The sequence below is a fragment of the Tenrec ecaudatus genome, chromosome 16 (genome assembly GCF_050624435.1).
Source record: "Tenrec ecaudatus isolate mTenEca1 chromosome 16, mTenEca1.hap1, whole genome shotgun sequence".
Classification (NCBI taxonomy): domain Eukaryota; kingdom Metazoa; phylum Chordata; class Mammalia; order Afrosoricida; family Tenrecidae; genus Tenrec; species Tenrec ecaudatus.
The window spans coordinates 46,224,533-46,244,377 of record NC_134545.1 but is presented as its reverse complement, the minus strand read 5'-3'; the positions used below and the strand labels follow the sequence as shown (position 1 = coordinate 46,244,377).

The following is a 19,845-nucleotide window of genomic DNA, read 5'->3' as shown; positions in this document are numbered from 1 at the left end:
GCTGACCTTGAGATTAGCAGCCCAACTCATAACCCACCACTATGTCAACCAGGATTTTCTCAAATCACTGACTAGTATGTATTTTTTCTTTACAGAACTGTAACTTTTATCTTTCACAGGAAAGGACTAACAAAACATGGTCTCAATCATCATCCCCTTCCAGAGCCACTGGATGAAATTTCCTCGACACATGGTAGCCATGAAAAAGACACAAGTTCTCAAAGGTAATAACATACTGGGCTTGTTTGCTTGTTCTTACTCATGGCAAAGTTTGCTTTTTACCTTAGATTGATATCAAGCTTTTTGTTTTAGGACTGTACAAACCAAATAAGAATTTTTACCACACGTTTTCAATACTATTTGATTTTCAATCTGTGGCAATAACATTATACTTAGCACTTTTGAGAAGCAGTCTTAAGAAGTGGTTAATAGTGTAGGCTTGCTGGGTTCCGATATCTGATCGTTAATCCTGATCTGCCGTTATTTCCCACCCCGTGGAAAAAACATGGCCATGCAAATAATATACCCATTTGTGTCATGTGCAAAAGTGATGAAATTGAGTAGTTTCTGACATAGCACACTCATGCATATACTGTATACATCTCAAGAAACTCCCAGAAGTGAATTTCAGCTTCATTAACTCAGCCTCCCATATTAAAGGTAAATCATATAATTCAATTAATTGTTTTTAATCTCCTGATTATCTGTATAAAGATAGTCTGGATATGTTTAATTTGATCATAATTGTAATTAAGGGATAAACTATGATCAAGAAGTCAAAAAGATTGAGTTTGTAGATCCTGGTAATTGGAAATTAAATCATCGAAACTGTATTTGTTTCTATTAAAGTCAATAACCATATTGAGCATTATTAGCTCACCATTTGGATATGGAACTCTGATCATGTTATTTTACGTGAAACCATTAGTTTATGTTAGATCTGCTAATTTCATAGTTTAATTATTTCTTCTTAGTGTTATGTGAAATGTGCTGAAGTACAGCAGCCAGTTTACTTGCTCCAAATTAGAGGAAGAAAGAGACGTTTATTTAGAAGGTACCAACAGCGTGACAGCCTGTCTTTGTGGTGTTCTGTTTGAAATCAGAATACATAAAGAATATATCTCTTTTACTTTGGAGTTTATGCTTAAGTCTCAGACCAGTCTCAGGATGTCTTTGTTGACTAGTTATTTGGCCCCACGGTGACATTCACCTCTAACCTGTTTGTCTTTGAGCAATTTATTAAAATTCCAGAGGCTACATTAAGTAAAATAACCGAGGTTACTAGTTGAAGTCAATATAATGTAAAGGAAAGTTGCCGCATCATTCTTAAGGAAAATAATGTGGTGGGTGGTTTGCAAAAGTTGTTAAACAGGCATTTTTTAACGAGAAGTACAGTACTTACCTTGACTATAGTACCTTTTATAGGATGTTGTGAATATAAATGAAAGCAAGCATGTACAACTTTGCACAATGCTGAGTAAATATTACGTACTGTTACTATTGTAAGAAATAATACGGAGTGGATTGTAACTTGCAAAAGGCCTGTGGGAAGCAGTGTCACGGTGAACCTGACCGTCACGAATCAGGGTTTCACAACCCAGGACTAAACCTCAGATTCTGTTCTTCACATGAGGCTCTGCAGCGTCAGGTGGTTGTGAAGGTCAAAATCAGGTAACATCTGTAAAAGTGCCACGTAGATTTATATGCCGCTGTTAACATTTCCGAAGTGTCTTTACCATATTGTTATGCAGATAACACATCCAAAATAGTTTTTCCCTCAACTCTTTCCTTTTTTCCAAGATATTTTTGTAAACGTGCTATGATAATTTTTACGTGTTTCTGTGAAAAAATTAACATGAGTTTATGAAGATACCTTGGGGGCATGGTGATGACGCAAAAGCCTTGATGTGCAAGTTATTTTATTTGCATAAAAACACCTTGGTTATGTAGCATATATGGCATAGATGTTAAAGTATTGTAAACTGTTACTAGTCTTTTTTAATGTGTTATGGACACATAACCCACATACCCTACAATTCAATAGTTTAGTCATATCAAGAAGAGTTGTAAAATCATTAGCACAATTTTAGAACATTTTCTTCTTTCTTGTACTCCTTGTTCTTAGCTCTCCATTTCCTCCCAACCTCCTCTCCATACCCTCAAGAAACCATTAATCCAGTTACTATTTCTATAGATTTACCTATCCTGGATTTCATAGACAGAAAAACATGTAAAACAACAACAAAAACCCTAACAACAATAATAAAACAAAAATTTCAATGGAAAAGAAAGTATAAAATATTAAAAACAGGAACAACTTTAAATTACCCTAGGTCAAAGGGGAGTTCAAATGATAAAGTATTAAATTGAAGCCTAACTTAGGGGGCATTCCGTTTATGTTAACGGTGGTGGAGTAATTTGGAAAAGGACAGCAATAATGGTGTACACACAAAGAGTATCATCTATGGCACTGAATTATACATGTAGAAGTTGTAGAATTGGAGAATATTTTGTTGTGTATTATTTATACCACAATTAGAAAAAAATGATTACACGAATTACAATGAATACCAAGAAAAAGAAAATATTCTAGAATTGACTGTGGTGATAATTATACAACTCTTCTTGATATGATTGAATTATTGTTGAATTGTATGACATGTGGACGAAGTGCTAATAAAACTTACCAAAAAATTTAACCTAACTACATTTGCCATAATCCACTTTTGAAAGCACTCTGCATGATAACAAGGCTCAATCCCCTTTCTGATCACAGGGGACTTAATGGATTGTGCCCCCCCCCTTTAAAAACTGAAACGCCTTTAAAATGGGTCAAAATGGAGATCTGTATTACACTTTAACCTAACATTATCTACTGTAATCAACTTTACATTACTCTCAGTCGGAGAAAGCTGTTCAGCTATGGTCAGAGGGGATTCACCGGAGGCTGAATCTGTGTGGACCGTGCAAATGAATTTTGGGCTTCCACTGTCATCTGTACCCTTCTGCAAACCAGGTGTTCACGATTAAATCTCTGATACCATTCCCTCCTTTGGATTTGGATTATATTATAATCCTTTGGATCACACAGACTGCTTTACACCTTCCATGTAGACTTAATTGATGCCTCACTTAGATGGCTGCTTGTTTAAAGACAAACTTTTAAGAACCCAGACACTATTCTTCCTGGTAGCTGGGCACCATCTAGTTCTTCGCCATGCTTTGCTGTAGCACCCATATTTTTAGTGATTTCTAAATGAGGGCAAGCATCCAGTCAGACGTTAGGTTAAAGACAAATCGTTCCTGAAGTGGGGATAGAATTAAGTGCAAACCCAAAATACATTCATATTTCTACGGTTTATATATGTCTCTGGTTCACCTTAGAGACACCATTTCATTTTATGATAGAGAACATTATTAATCACTTTCCTGGGACATAGGTATTTCTGTCAATAGTGTCATTAACTTAGCCAGTCGTACAGAATTTAAAACACAGTTGAGAAAGCCCATTATACAAGTATAGGTTGACTGAACCTCAGTACATGAATTCTTGACTCGTACTAATTAAACTCTTAAGTGATTGGACACGGTCTACACAAACAGTGGGGGTTAGTAATAAAGTAGCTTTCAATAGTTGACTGTGGCAGAACCATGCGTTTCAGTTGAATATAGATCATAATAAAGCCAGAAGGACCCTAAAATAATAAGGATAGGCTAGTCCTGGCCTAACATTCACTGGGCACCCTCAAGGCAAGCTACCCGAACAGAGTCCAGTGACTGCCAGTTCTCCATGCTCGGGCTCACAGTTGTCTGCTTCTTCCACACTCCATGGTTTCAGCCGAAAGTCCAAGGGCTACGGGTGAATTTGAGGTAGAGCCCACTTCACTCTGTAGGGTTTCCACATGTGGTCCTTCTGGTGTGGCCTATAAAGGATATTGTGCTCCTCGACATAACCAACTAAAGACCCACGCATCTACAGTACATGGTCTGCCTGGGTCACCAAGGACTGGTGAGAAGCTAGGTCAAAAGTATCTAATTAGGAACATAGTACCAGGGTTCCATATTAGTATTAAAGGGTTGTTTTTTCCCAATGGGAGGGTGCACCCCTCCCTATTTACCTATGTGCAGGAGTGTACTTGCCTTCTCTGAGACGCCCGTGCTCCCCTCCGCCCATGTCGACCCGACTGTCTAGTAAGGTTTGCTGTCACTCTGGTAGGAGTGTCTGTTGATTTGAGGTGACCCTGGCACACTTCTGTTTGGCAGCAACTGAATGGCCATCTTCCTTGCTCCTGACCTTGAAAAACTGACCCTGGCTGAGGGGAGGTCTCCTCTGCCACAGTGATTTTAAGACGTACTTGCAGAGGGGGTGATGCCTGGTTCATGGGCGGTGGGCAGGTGTTCTGAGTTGCTTGGCAGATTGGATTAGAAAATTACATGACCTGAGAGCAGAAGCCTGTTTGTGTCTTGGTGTTTATTTTCAGAGTAGTGGCCTCATGCAGTGTTTTTCCACTATTACTAGTCTTACTTAAAATGACTGCCCTCAGTTCTATAGGAATTACGTAAAATTAATGATGCTTAAATTTCAAGTTCTTTATGATTGCTTCTATGGCTGTTTTAGTATATGCACGTATTATTTGATAAATTTTGTAGAAATTTTAGAAAATAAGAGGATTTTTCTGTTTTGTTTTTTCTGCTTCCAATTATGTGTTTAGTGAATCTGACATCACACAAGACTCACCTTTAACATCAGCTGACACTGGGAATTCAAGGTCTGCTTTCCCAAGTTACACAGGAACAGGCTTCTCTACTGAAGGCAGCTCGGACTTCTCCTGGGGATATGGTGTGAGTTGTCTGTGATCAATTTGATGGAGTGCGTGGGAGACCACGCTGCGCGTTCGGATTTGCTACTTTTGTCAGGATGTTTCAGTCCTTTACTCTTCCACATGGTTAGTTAAACATTTTGATGTTTAAATGTACTACTACTTAAAATAATAGTAAAGAAACATCCGTCCTCACCTTCTTTTAGTTTTTGCTTTCTTTTCTCATATAGCCATTGAACCTTAGAGGAGGTGGTAGTGCGTGATTTAAAGCATGGTGATACTTTTGCTATGCCCAGCCTACAAATCTTAGCCTTTCCACCAAGGTCTTTCATCTTGTTTAAAATGTGCTTGGCTTCTCTCACTTAGCTTTTATGTTTCCAAGCTGCGTACATGGTGTAGAGCATGTCGGTGCTTATTTCATTGTTATAGTTGATTAATAAATAGTCTGTTGTATGAATATACTATATTTTGTTTACTTTTCATCAGTTGAACATTTGGATTGCTACCACTTGTTTACTATTATGAGTAATGCTGCTATGAACATTTGCTTGTAATTTTTCTGTGGGCATATATTTTCATTTATGTTATGTCTATATCTAGGAGTGAGATCACTGGGTTATAAGATACCTCTGTAGTTAGCTTTATGAGGATGATTTATTTTGACATTTATTGCCATGATTGATTGTTTTTCTCCTCAAAATTTCTTGTTGGTCTATGACTGTTGCTGATCTTTTCCTTGTATTAAATAAACTGATTGTAGGTATAGTCGCGTCTGTCAGAGTAGATAATTGCTTTGAAATGCAGTATTTTGTTTTTAAGGTTGTATCTGTAGTTAATGAAATTCGAGTTTGAATTTTAAGTTGGAGTTTGCTTAAATTTAGCCATTTTTTACAAATTGAAACTGTCTCTAATTTACAGAAAAGTTGCACACACATAAAAGTGTCCACTTTTCCCTTACCAGTTGAGAATTAGTTCTCAATATGTTACTTCTTTACCACATATTTTAGTATTTTCTACAAACAAGTGTGTTCTCCAACATAATAGAATGTAAGCCTCAAAATCAGGAGGGATTACTATCATCGAATCCTCAGATTCCATTCAGCTTCAGCAGTTGTCTCAACAATGCCTTTTACCACAAAACTTCAGTTTACATTATACAGTGCATTAAATCTTCTTTGATCTGGAGCAGTTCTTAAATCTGTGGTGGTGCAGAGATGTGCTTCGTTTTCTGATTGCATTCATACATTGATCTTGATTTGGCCCATTCTTGATAATATTCCCTTCACCCTTAGTTGAGGTGGTGTAGCTGTTGTTAGGTGCCAGTGAGTCATATCGGACTCATAGCGACCCTGTGCGCACACAGGACACAACGTTCCCTGGTCCTGCATCAGTTTCTGTGCCTGAGCCCCTTGCTGCAGCCGTGATGTCAGTCCCTCTCCTTGAGGGCTTTCTAGTTTTCACTGTCCGTCTCTCCACATTACCAAACAACATGTCTCTCCTGACAGTATGGCCAAAGCATAGAAGATGAAGTCACACCATCCTTGCCTCTAAGGAGCACTCTGGCCGCACTTCTAGGACAGATCGTCCTTTGAGCAGTCCATGGCACCTTCAATATTCTTCTCCAGCGCCTTAATTGAAACGCGTCAGTTCTTCTTCAATCTTCTTCATTCAGTGTCTAACTTTCACGTACATATGAGGTGATGGAAAACGCCAGGGCGCACCGTGGTTTAGTCCTTAAGGTAATGTCTTTGCTTGTCGATATGCTAAAGAGGTCTTGTGCAGCAAATCCTATTTTGCATTTTCCCTAATGCAATCATATTTTGATCTCTTGACTTCAGTCTTCTACCTTAATTACTGTCTTCCTTTATATTTAAAACATTTTGAAAGATAAATAAAACATTTTGTGGGGGAAGTTATATGATTATCCTGTTTCTCATCAAATTTTTCATTTATGTGTATCAGGGTGGACTCCCACTTTATTAATTTAGACTACATAGATTCCTATTTTATTCATTAGATTATAATCCACCATTATCATTGTTTATTTTGATGCTTAAATTATCCCATAGTTGGCCAGCAAGCGCCCTTTTCTAGCTGGCTTCTATGTAATTTTGACGTGTTTTCATCTATTTTTAAATGCTTTCTTACTTTCTGTCACAAAGACATATCAGACTTATTTTGTCTTTTCCCTGCCTCAAGACCAGTCACAGGACCAGCCATCTTCAGTGCATCCTGGTTTCTCTTTTTAGCTTTTTATTATAAATTAAGTAGGCACTTACTTTTCAGATCATCATTTTTATCTAGTTTCTTTTAATGGGGACTAGAAACCAGATTTACCTAAATAAATAAATAAATACAGTGAACGAGATTTACGTGGCTTTTTGTTGTTAATTTGGTGCCAGTGGTCCCCACGATAGCAGAGAGAACTAGGGAATATGGGAGGGGCTTCAGAAAGCTCACAGGGAAACTCTATCATCTTCTGTTTCCTTTCCCACAAACTTCTGGAAGCCCCTTTCTACATGCAGTCCTTATAGTCCAAGCTGACATGACAAAACTGGCTCTAATTTCATGGCCAGTGCTCATCGAATATTCTTCACCCGACTCAAACCAGAAAGCTTCATGCGGATATGTCTCCCCTGTGAGAACTTTCCTCACCTTGCCTAGACTTGAGAAGGGCTGCCGCTGCCTCATTTGGTCCTCACCATTGCAGGCTGCCCATCTGCCCTCCCACATGTATGTCCTCCTCATCTCTCTCACTCACTCCTCCACGAGTCAAGCATCCACCATGGCGTGCTTTTCACAGAAAACGTATGCATATATATGCCATGCTGCATGCTTTAATTAAAGATAGTGATGCTTTTTTATTAATCATTTTATTAGGGGCTCATACAACTCTTACCACAATCCATACATACATCAATTGGGTAGAGCACATTTGTACATTCATTGCCCTCATCATTCTCAAAACATTTGCTCTCCACTTAAGCCCCTGGCATCAGCTCCTCATTTTTTCCCTCCCTCCCTGCTTACCCCTCATGAACCCTTGATAATTTATGATTATTATTTTGTCATATCTTGCCCTGTCTGACATCTCCCTTCACCCACTTTTGTGTTGTCCGTCCCCGAGGGAGGAGGTTATATGTAGACCCTTGTAATCAGTCCCCCTTTCCAACTCACCCTCCCTCTACCCTTCCAGTATCGCCACTCACACCCCTGGTCCTAAAGGGATCTTCACCCTAGATTCCCTGTGTTTCCAGTTCCTATCTGTACCAGTGCCCATCCTCTGGTGTAGCCAGACTTGCAAGGGAGAATTGGGATCATGATAGTGGGAGGGGGGGTAGCATTTTGGAAATAGAGGAAAGTTGTATTTTTCATCGTTGCTACATCACACACTGACTGGCTCATCTCCTTCCCGAAACCCTTCTGTAAAGAGATGTCCAGTGGCCTACAAATGGACTATGGGTCTCCACTCCACACCCCCCACCTCATTCACTATGATAAGATTTTTTGTTCTGATGATGCCTGATACCTGATCTCTTCGACAGCTCGTGATCGCACAAACTGGTGTGCTTCCTCCATATGGGCTTTGTTGCTTCTGAGCTAGATGGCCGCTTGTTTACCTTCAAGCCTTTAAGACCCCAGACACTATATCTTTTGATAGCTGGTAACCATCAGCTTTCTTCGCCACATTTGCTTATGCACCCATTTGTCTTCAGCGATCGTATCCTGGAGATGAGCACCCAATGATATGATTTTTTGTTCTTTGATGCCTGATAACTGATCCCTTGGCACCTCGTCATCACACACTGGTGTGCTTCTTTCATGTGGGTTTTGTTACTTCTGAGCTACATGGCTGCTTGTTTACCTTTAAGCCTTTAAGACCACAGACACTATATCGTTTGATAGCCAGGCACCATCAGCTTTCTTCACCACATTTGCTTATTCACCTGCTTTGTCTTCAATGGTTGTGTCGGGAAGGTGAGCGCCATAGAATGCCAATTTAATAGAAGAAAGTATTCTTGCACTGAGGGAGTACTTGAGTGGAGGTCGAATGTCCTTCTGCTACCTTAATACTAAACCTATAAATATATGCACATAGATCTAGTTCCCCATCCTCCTATATAAATATATTTACATATGTACATGCCTTTATCTAAGCTTCTATAAATGTGCTGTGCCTCCCAGCTCTTTCCTTTATTTCCTTTGACTTTCCTCCTGTCCCACTATCATGCTCAGCCCCCACCTGGGTTTCAGCAATTCCTCTTGGTTACATTACCCTAGATCATGCTCTACCAGGCCTCCCACACCCTCCTCACCACTGATTTGGATCACTTGTTGTTCCTTTGTCCCTGGGTTTGTTAACACCACTACCTTTCCCCATACCTCCCCCTCTCCTTTGTCCCCTGGAACTGTTGGTCCCGTTGTTTCTCTTCCAGATTGTTCATCTAGCCTATCTTATTTAGACAGACCTGTGGAGATAATAACATGCACAAAAACAAGGCAGAGCAAAACCAAGCAAAAATATGCATTAAAACAATAACAACAACAAACTACTGACAAAGAACAAAAGCAAGCACAACAAGAACGAAAAGTTTGTAGTTAGTTCAAGGATTGTAGTTTGGCCTTTAGGAGTGTTTTCCAGTCCAGTCTGTTAGGACACCATGCCCTGGCCTCAAAGTCCACCTTCAGCATTTCCTGGGAACCTTGCTGCTCCAATCCCTTACCTTTCCTCTGCATTCCCCCAGTGCATTGCCTCGGTGTGGCGGGATCAGGTCGGGTGCAATTCCCACGCTGTGTCTCCGGTGCTGTCCCCCGCAGGGCCATGGTTCCTTGAGGGGCGTCATGTCTCACAGTGGGGCTGTCCATGTGGTCCTCTCTGGACTGGCTGCTCTAATTGGGGTCATCGTCCTCAAGGCCTGGTGGGTCAGGATATGCTCCACTCTCTCCTACTCCCCCTTCATCTGCTCCTGTGTACTCCGATCAGATATGTCCCTCTCCGGAGCTGCAGATTCAGTACCGTCTTTTGAAATAAATTCTTCTGGGGGAAGGGCAGGCTTCTAGATAGTAGTTGGGGTTGGGGCCGGCCCCCATAGTGATGCTCTTTTGTTGAAAGGTAGGGTCCAGTTTTTTCCCTGTGAACCTGGATGGACCTTAAACTGCCTTTATTCTAAGTTAATAGAATATAGTGAAAAAGATACAGCATGACTTCTGTGACTAGGTCTTGGAAGGCAATACAGCTTTTATTTCTGTTTCTCTCTCTCTATTTGCTTTAGAACCCAGTACCCCTCTAGACCATATACATACTGTCATCGAGTCAATTCTGATTCATAGCAACCCTATCGGACAGAGCTGTACTGCCCATTTGGGTTTCCAAAGCTGGAAATCTTCCTGGGAGCAAAGAGCTTCATTGGTCTTTTGTGGAGCAGCCGGTAGATTCAAGTTGCTGACCTTCTAGTTAACAGCCCAGAGCATAACCCGCTCTGGCCACGATGTTCTTTCTAGAGTACCTAGAAAGGCTTATATGGAGACAAATTCAAGCTCCCAACTCTCAGCCTTGTTATTGAATGAGCATTCTAATGATTTCAGCTCCATTATGGAGCAGAGATAAGCCATTTTGCTGTGATCTATATAAATTTCTGTTACGTATAAACCTTGAGAGTTAATAAATGAGTATTAATTGCTGGTTTTAGCCATCGAGTTTTGGAGTAGTTTGTTACTCTGACAACATAACTGCAGCACCCTTCTGCTCCTGGTCACAAAACCAGAAACTCATTCCTTACCCCTCCTGGGTACCCACCACAGGCTGGGCCACCGTCCTACCTTTTACCTTGCTTGTATTCCAGTGTCATATGCAAGTCACTCTCATATGTGAATGTCCTCTTAACCTCTTCTGGCTTTAAATCCCCAGCATATCTGCCCGAAATCCCTGAGAGAAAGAAAACTTGCATCGTGAGCCCTTATTTGGCCTGGCTTTTTTTGCCTGGAGACATTTCTTGACTATGGACTAGTGGTCTAGAGAGTCTAAGGAGAGCAAGGGTTCTCACTGCTGACGTTAGAGACCAGAATTTAAGGTAACTGGAATCTATAAGGCAGGGGGAGGGATGAGCACGAGAAACTATAAATAAGTAAATAAAAGGATAAATGTGCAAGTGTACATTTTTACTGTCGTTTCCTGAAGGGCTGACTATAGCAATATATGGAGTACTAAAAGATTAGACGGCAACAGCTCAAAATGATCGTAGCTGTAGACAGAGTTGTTACAAGGCTATTTCATTGGTAAAGGATCAGGTGAAGGAAGGGGTGTTATAGGTTAAAGATACATCTTATTGGCTGTAGAGCAGCTAATTTTTCAGCAGACACTGAAAACTTAAGAATAGCTCAGTTGCCGTTACTGGAAATACAATGGAACACTAACAAACATTTGATTAACTCAAAATAAGGTGGGGAAGGGAGATGCTAGCTTATAATTCAATCTCATAGAAAGGCAGAGTTTGTCCGAGTTCTATTAAAACAAGCTCCAACTCTTCTATATGGGAGGGATTCAGCCTACATATAAAGACACGCATGGTTGGCACCTCCTGACTGGTAGCTGCATCACAGGGACTGGAGCAATGTAGCCACAAGTCAGGAGGTGTCACACAGCTACCAGAACCTGAAAGACCAAAATCTCTCTCAGGGCCTCCAGAGAGTTGAGGGCCTGCTGGCACTTTGGGGTCACACTTTTAGCTACTAAAACTGTGAGAAAATGAATTTGTTTTAGTGCATTAAAATTTTCACCCTTAGAAACTAATACAGATCACTAGTATATTCAAATATTGATTAATAGATTTTTTTCAAAAACAAAATTTTAAAGAATACATAATCTTTTCAAAACTCAGAAAATGGAGGAGAAATACTTCCCAGTGCATCCTGTGAATTCAGTATGAGCTTGATACTCAAGCCAGGTAAAGATAGCACAAGAAAAGAATTCTCTATATAAAGGTTCTTTTTGTTTAAAAAAATCATTTTTGGGGGGCCTCGTACAACTCTTACCACACTCATACATCAATTGACTCAGGCAGGTTGGTACATATGCTGCCCTCATTCTCTTCTAGACGTTGACTTTCTATTGAGCCCTTGGGATCAGCTGCTCTTACCCCCCACCCTCATATCCCCCTGATTATACATTGTTATTATTTTCATCTCACACCAACCACTGTCCCCCCCTTCCCCCATGTTTTCTGTTGGTCTTCCCCCTGTATAGGGGGGTGGTATTTGATTATGTTTTGATCATTGCGATCGGTTCCCCCTTTCTCCTTCCCTCTCCCCCTCATCCCCCTATATAAAGATTCTTAAAGGATATAAGGTCACTATACAAAAATTCATTGAACTTTTTATACACATACATATTTAAAGATGAAATATTACCAATCCTTCACAAACTTTCAGAAAGTAAAGGAGAGAAGGATTGTTTCTAGCTCATTCTGAGGCTAGTATCACTCTGCTACCACAGTTAGACAAGCATGATAGCGAAACTACAAACCAATGTCTTGCACATAGATACAAAACATGAAATATTAGCAAACCGAATTCAGCAGCAGAAAGGCACTGTTTACCCTTGTGGTGCAATAGGTTGAACTTTGAGCTGCTAACGGCATGGTAAACAGTTCAAGCTCCCCAGCTGCTGTATGGGAGAAAGAAGAGGTTTTCTGCTTCTCTAAAGGTTTGCAGTCTTAGGAACCCTAGGGAGCCCATCTGTTCTTCCCTGTAGCATCACTGGGAGTTAACTGCGACTTAGAGCCGACTCGGCAGCAGTGGGATAAGTGTGATTTACCCCGGGAATATGTTCAATGAGATCTTCTACAATCAGTGGTGGCAGTGACTATACAACTTTTGGACTATATTAAAAGCCTCTTAATTGTGTACTACCAAAGGGCAAATTTTATAGTATGCGAATTTATGTAAATAAGTTATAATTTTTTGTTTTATTTATGGCTTTAAGATCTCAGATGCTTTTCCTTGCTTTGTATCTTTTTTTAATCATTTATTAATTAAAAAATCCATTGTGTCAAGCACCTTTTAACATTTGTTGCCATGATTTTTGAAACATTTTCGTTCTACTTGAGCTCTTGGTTTTAGCTCATTTCCCCCTTCCCCCACTCTCCCTTCCTCATGAACCCCCTTGATAATTTATAAATTATTTTTTCATGTCTTCCACCAACCACTGTCTCCCTTCACCCACTTTTCTGGTTATATGTAGAACATTGTGATTGGTTCCCCTTTTCTCCCCCTACCTCCCCCTTCCCCTCTTGATAATGGTACTCTCATTATTGGTCCTGAGGGTTTTATCTGTCCTGGGTCCCCTGTGTGGCAAGCTCTTATCTGCACCAATGTACATGCCCTAGTCTAGCTGAATTTGTAAGGTAGAACTGAGGTCATGATAGTGGGGGAGGGGCAGCATTAAAGAACTAGAGGAAAATTGTACGTTTCATTGGTGCTATACTGCACCCTGACTAGTTCGTCTCTCCTGTGACCCTTCTGTAAGGGAATGTCCAATTGTCTACAGACAACTGGCTTTGGGTCTCTACTCCGCCTGCCCCCTAATTCACATTGATAGTATTTTTTTTGGACCTTTGATGCCTGGTACCTGATCCCTTCGATACCTCCTGATCACACAGGCTGGTGAGCTTCTTTCATGTGGACTTTGTTGCTTCTCAGCTAGAAGACTACTTGTTTATCTTCAGGCCTTTAGGATCCCAGATGCTATATCTTTTGATAGCCAGGCACCATCATCTTTCTTCACCACATTTACTTGTGCACCCGTTTTGTCTTCAGTTGTCGGGAAGGTGAGCATCATGAGCGATTAGAACAAACTGTTCTTGCATTGAGGGAGTCCGTCTGCTACCTTAATACTTAACATGTAAATATATGTACCTAAATCTATTTCCTTATCATTAAATATAAATACATTTACATATTTACATGCCTATATTTAGACCTTTATACATGTCCTTTGCCTCCTAGTTCTTTCCTCTTACTTCCTTTTACCATACTTTCCTCTTGTCCCACTATCATGTTCGGCCTTGATTTGGGTTTCAGTAATTCCTCTCAGCTATATTGCCCTTGATTAAGGCCCACCAGACATCTTATACCCTTCTTGCCACCAATTTTAAGTAAATTGTTGTTTCCTTGCCGCCCCCCCTCCGTTAGTTAACAGCCACTTTCTTTCCCCTGCCTCCCCTCTCCCATGTGTTTCCTCCCACCTTCCCCCAACTGTCAATCTGTTGTTTTCTCCTCCAGATTGTTTATCCTGCCTATCTTATCTAGATAGACATGCAGAGACAATAATAAACACAAAAACAAGACAAAGAAAACAACAGCAGCAACAACAGAAAACCAACAATATAAAAAAAGAGAAAAGCCTATAAATAGTTCCACATTTGTTTGTTGACCTTTAGGAGTGTTTTCCAGTGGTACCACACCCTGGCCCCAAAGTCTATTTTTTGTATTCCCTAAGAACTTCATTGCTTTGCTCCTCCCCTTGCTGCTCTGTTGCACGCCCTTACTGTTTCGCCCCAATGTGATGGGGTCAGATCGGGCACAATTCCCGCCTGTGTTTGCAGTTTTGCTCCCCGTAGCGCTAGGGGTTAGGTTCCATAGGATTTTTCATGGCTTACGTTTTGCAGGTAGATAACGAGGCCTTTCTTCTAAGTACTTTTGGGGCATTCAAGCCTCCGTCCTTTCGGTTGCCCCAGAGCATGTCAACCAGCTCCACTACCCAGGAGCCTCTATTATTTCATAGTGCTGGCAAACTGTCACAGAATAAGAAATTGCCATTCATAGGTGCTCATTACAAGAGTATAGCTTGCAGCAAGAAGAAAAATAATACCAGAGAACAAAGTGAAAGATGAAAAGCAACAAAGAACAAAGTTACTGGTAAAATTTGTAAAGCATATTGATAAATCTAAATAATAACTATAGACATAACATTTTAGATGTTTTAAGACAATACTAACATTCTAGAAAAAATTGTATGGAAGATACTCAGCGAAGTCAAAGCAAATTAAAGTTCCTTTTTTTTAGTGGGGGGCAGAAACCTTGAAAAACTTTAGAGTGGTAGAAAAATAAGAGGTTTACTTGGAGATGTTAAATTTAAGTACAATCCCTTATAGAATATAAACGTAGTAACTGTTTAGTTGATAGAAGAATAAGGAGAACTCAGTGCAACAGAACATACAAGAAAAGCAGAATAAGTGGGAAACAAAAAATAGTAGGTATAACTCCAAATTTTCCAAATATTGTACTATATTATGATAATCTTAAATAGAGAGACTTTGAAATTGGATTTAATGCAATTACACTATTTAAAGAAACATACCAAAAGCAGAATCACATCAAAATGTTGAATATAAAGGAATGGGGAAAGTTTTACCAGGCAACTAGTAGCAAAAAAGGCTAAAATACGTATAATTAAAGAAAATAAGTAATAAAAAATAGATTGTTCCTATTAATAAGAACTAGGACAGGTCTCCAGTACCCCCAATTTGAGATCAATACATACAGAACAATTTAAAGAATGTTTTTGTGATAAGACTAGCCCTATCTGTATAGTAAGCCCTTTTTTCCTGAGAAGCTGACTTCTCCTCTTAAATAAAGAGTATGTGATTCTCAGCTGATGCGGTGTGAAGAGGAGGGGCGGCAAGAAGCCAGCATCTCACTGTCCCTGGTTCTTGCTGTGGGGTCGATTGCTAGAGGCTGATCTGCTGCCTGATGCTTTTACAAAATGTAGTGTGTGAATTTATGTAAGCATGTAAATAGTATGCAAATTTATGTAAATAAGTTATCTTGTTTTATTTTGTTTGTTTATGGCTTTACTAGGACCAAACAACTATAATACAATGTTGCAATCTATCTATGAGTAGTCAGACCACTGGGATTATTTTTAAACTTTTCTAATACAATAAGCATACCATTTATGTAATGAAGAAAATGGTACTTTAAAAAAACATTTTCAATTCTTTTTTTTTTTTTTGCTTTAACAAATTTATTTTCTCACAGTTTGTGTTGTTAGGGGCCTTGGAGTTGGCTCCAACTTTTTGCAGTCCTGTGTACAACAAAATGAAACAACTTCCTGTCATCCGCACAATTGTTAGGCTTGTGCCAGTTGTTGCAGCCATTGTGTCAAAATGTCTCACTGGGTCCTTTCCGTTTTTTACTGCCCCCGCCCCCCAGACTTTACCAGACATGGTGTACTTTTCTACAAACTGCTTTTCCCTGGTCCAAAGGACTTCTTTTTTTCTTGGTGTGATGTGGTGGGGGTGATGAGTGGGGGTGGGTGGGTGAGTGGTGGTAGGGGGTTGGGAGTGGTGGTAGGTGGGGGTGGGGGTTGGTGGTGAGTGGTGGGGATGGTAGTGAGTGGTGGTGGTGGTGAGTGGTAGTGGGTGGGGGTGGTGGAGTGGTGGGGGTGAGTGAGTGGTGGTGGTGGTGAGTGGTGGGGCGGGTGGTGAGTGGTGGTAGGTGGTGATGGTGGCGGGTGATAGTGGGGGTGGGGGTGGAGGGAGTTGTGAGTTGGGGTGGGGTGGGGGTGGGTCCAAAGTAATTCTAAGGAGCATGCTGGCAGTACTTCATTCAAGATAAGAGTTATTTTTCTGGCAGCTCACGGTATTTTCAATATTAATCGACAACTATGTAAATCAAATATGATAACTCTTCTCTGGTCTTCTTTCTTGTTCAGCTTTCACATGCATGTGAAGCAATTCAATTGAAAATACCATGACTTGAATCAGGTGCACCTTAGTCCTTAATGTTTCACTGCTGTTTGTAAGGTTTTCAACGGTTATTTCCTCAGACGTGAACTGTGTATTTCTTTTCCCTAGTCTGTTATTGTTATGAGCCCTGGGGGTTTAGTGGTTATGTGTTGGGCTGCTAACTGCAAGGTCCGCATTTTGAAACCATCCACCACTCTCCTTGGGAGAAAGATGGGGTTTTCTGTTCCTGTAAAGGATTAGTCTTGGAACCCACAGGGGCAGTTCCACTCTGAGGGCTAGAGTTGGAATTGACTCTGTGGCATTGAGTTTGGCTTGCTTGTTTTTTCCAGTCTTGGAGCACTGTTCACAGCTAGTCTCTGGGGGTCGCCCTGCTGGCGCAGTTTCCAGCATCACAGAAGCACACAGCCACGAGAGTTCAGGAAACTGACAGAGGAGCAGGGGCTCACAGTTTGGAGGCTGTCAATTCAAGTTTTCTGTGGCTGCTGGCTTCACGGGGGAGCTTACACTCGGTTACTATGACTTGCCTCTTTGGTGATTTTCATGTCATATAGTCTCAATCTTGCCACGTCTAATACAAGTCTATTACTTGGCTGAAAAGAGGTGTCCTAAAGGGACTTCATTCCAAGTAAGGATTGTTTTTAGGCAGTAGTCTCCATAAGTCACCGATTTTTGAGATATAAGATTAATTACCAAGAACAGACAATTAATGTTCTTTAATATTCTTTAAGATGAATAGGAAGAACATATGCAAATTCTATGAGACCCAACAACTCACTACATTAACTTGTCAGTCCTGTAAACTCAACAGTATTTTAAATGCACTTAATATTAAAAACAAAACAAAATCTGTGTTCTATCTTTATAATTCTTAGCAGAGATCAAAGCCCATCTAAACATTGGGGTTTTTTTGTTTTGTTTTTTTAGGAACTCGATCAGAATGCCACAGAAAAGGTGCAGGCAATGTTCACAGCCATCGATGAGCTCTTGTATGAAAAGAAGCCCAGTGTGTCTACGAAGAGTCTTCAGGAAGAGTGCCGCCAGTGGACATCGAGCTTTCCTCACCTCAGGTGCTGAAGCCAGAATTGACTTCTATTCGTGGCTGACCACGGGGATTTCCAAAGATGGCCTAGGAGTGATTGGTTCCAGATACCAAAATCAGCAGATGCTCGAATCTCTTCCATAAAATGACGTAGCACTTGCATATAATCTACATACTTTAAATCAGTATTGCATTATTTGTAAGACATCATTCATTGTGAATGCTATGTAAAGAGACTCTTGAAGTATTGCTTTGACCACTTAATTGCTTACCCTTCCTCTACCAACCCCCGCCCCAAGTATTTTTTTATCTGCAATTGGTTGAATCCCCATATGCTGGAGACTTATATAGAGCCATCTATATTCCAAAATCTTTATGCAGTATTCTCAATAATGGCAAATAAGCCTCTTCTCAGTTGAGAGAAAACTCAACATGGTAGAACTTTGTTGGAATTTCCATAACTACCAATATATCTTCCTAACCAAGTAATATATTTTGTGTATTGTGACTGTCCACAAAGTTCTTTTGAACAAAGTGATGTGACAGTGTACTTGTTCCAGTTTGGCTTGATTTAGTGGAAATTAATATGAAGGATGGAGGTCACATTACTATTTCCTCAGTTTCCTTAAGGAGCCCAGGTGGCACCTTGCCTGGGCATGGAGCTGCTAACTGCAATGTCAGTGATTTAAATCCACTCCGTGGGAGGAAGAGAAGGTGTCTTTTCCTATGGAAACTGAGTTGGAATCGACACACTGACAGTGGGTTTGGTTTGGGGCTCAGTTTCCTCCGATTTTTCTTTTTGAAAAAACTGCTGTAGTAGAGCTTGAGCTTGCCTTTGGCATCCTTGGCAAGGGAGTCATAAAACCTCTGCTCTCACATTTTAAGAATAATTATTAATCAGTTTCAAGTTAAGTATGTACTAGACTTCTGTCTAGAACCATGTAATTTATTTAAAAATACCTAGATTTTATATCGGGTTGCCAAATGAAAGTAGTTAATTATGTGTCTGTGTTTTGAAGGATTCTGGGTAGGCAGCTGATCACTCCAAGTGAAGGTTACAGACTGTATCCTAGGTTCCCTTCTGCTGCTCCAGTTTCACATGAGGCAACTTTGCCTCAAGAAAGAGAGTCTACTATGTAAGTATTCTAATGTATAAGTATGTATGTGCACATATTCCCATATGTACACATTATACCATTCCACTAAAGGATTCAAACACTTTTCCCTACTTGTTAGTTTGTAATAAACAGTGATTCTAAACCTGTGGGTCGCAACCCCTTTGGGGGTCAAACGATCCTTTCACAGGGCTCACCTAAGACCATCAGAAAACACATAAATATTTCACAATATATAATTTCATATTGTTTTGTGATTAATCACTATGCATTAATTATGTTCTATTTGTAACAATGAAAACAATATCCTGCATATCGGATACTTACATAACTATTCATAACAGTAGCAAAATTACAGTGATGAAGTAGCAACAAAAATGGTATGGTTAGAGGTCACCACAGCATGAGGAACTGCATGAAAGGGTCATAGCATTAGGAAGGTTGAGAACAATTGCAATAAAGTATAGTGAGCACTGTGAGACTGACAGTAGCCAATTTTATTTATAATTCAAAAAGTAAAATATTCCCTGGGATTTAAGGATCTTTTTGTTACTCAGATCTAGGTTGACATCTGTACCTCTGTATCTCTATCTCTCTATAGATATCCTCTAGTCACTGATTTTGGAATAAATGTAGAATTATAGACTCATTTATTTTAAATTTGGGGTCTGAAAGGCATTTACATGCTTTTTAAAAAAAAACCAAAAACCTTGAGTCTGAAAGACTGTAAAATGCTTTTTAAAAAAATGTTGAGAAGTGACAGCAAGCTGTGGTCTCTGGCTGCCTCAGCATCTTGAGTGCAGCGTGCAGCAGATTCGCCAGTGCTGCTGAGCTCCCGGAGGCTCTCCTGTTCAACAACAGATGATCTGGGTCAGGAGGAATTGGGGATCGCTGACCATGTCATTGATCACATTAGTTAGGGTGACACATCAAAATAATAATAAATGGAGGAGTACTAAACCATTTAAAAAAAACACTCGATTGAAATTCTGTTACTACCATTTACCTTTTTTAAAGCTCAGTGTGGTGGCAATTAGTAAGGGAGAAGTTTCTGTTTCTTTTTTGTTTTTTAAATACTTTTATTGGGGGCTCTTACATCTCTTATCACAATCCATACATTCATC

At 40.1% G+C, this 19,845-nt stretch overlaps 1 protein-coding gene across 4 annotated transcripts in view; it reads left to right on the top strand.

The window, feature by feature from the left end:
• Positions 1 to 19,845, top strand: part of FAM149B1 (family with sequence similarity 149 member B1) — a 43,573-nt gene that overhangs the window by 5,281 nt on the left and 18,447 nt on the right. The window contains exons 2-5 of one of the 4 annotated variants that reach the window (XM_075533720.1): positions 120 to 224; positions 4,713 to 4,842; positions 17,492 to 17,634; positions 18,626 to 18,742. In XM_075533720.1, coding sequence (XP_075389835.1) covers positions 120 to 224; positions 4,713 to 4,842; positions 17,492 to 17,634; positions 18,626 to 18,742 — 495 coding nt within the window. Of the gene's footprint in view, positions 1 to 119; positions 225 to 4,712; positions 4,843 to 6,375; positions 6,560 to 17,491; positions 17,635 to 18,625; positions 18,743 to 19,845 lie in introns of those variants that run through there. The other 3 variants (XM_075533723.1, XM_075533722.1, XM_075533721.1) reach the window with 3 other exon arrangements.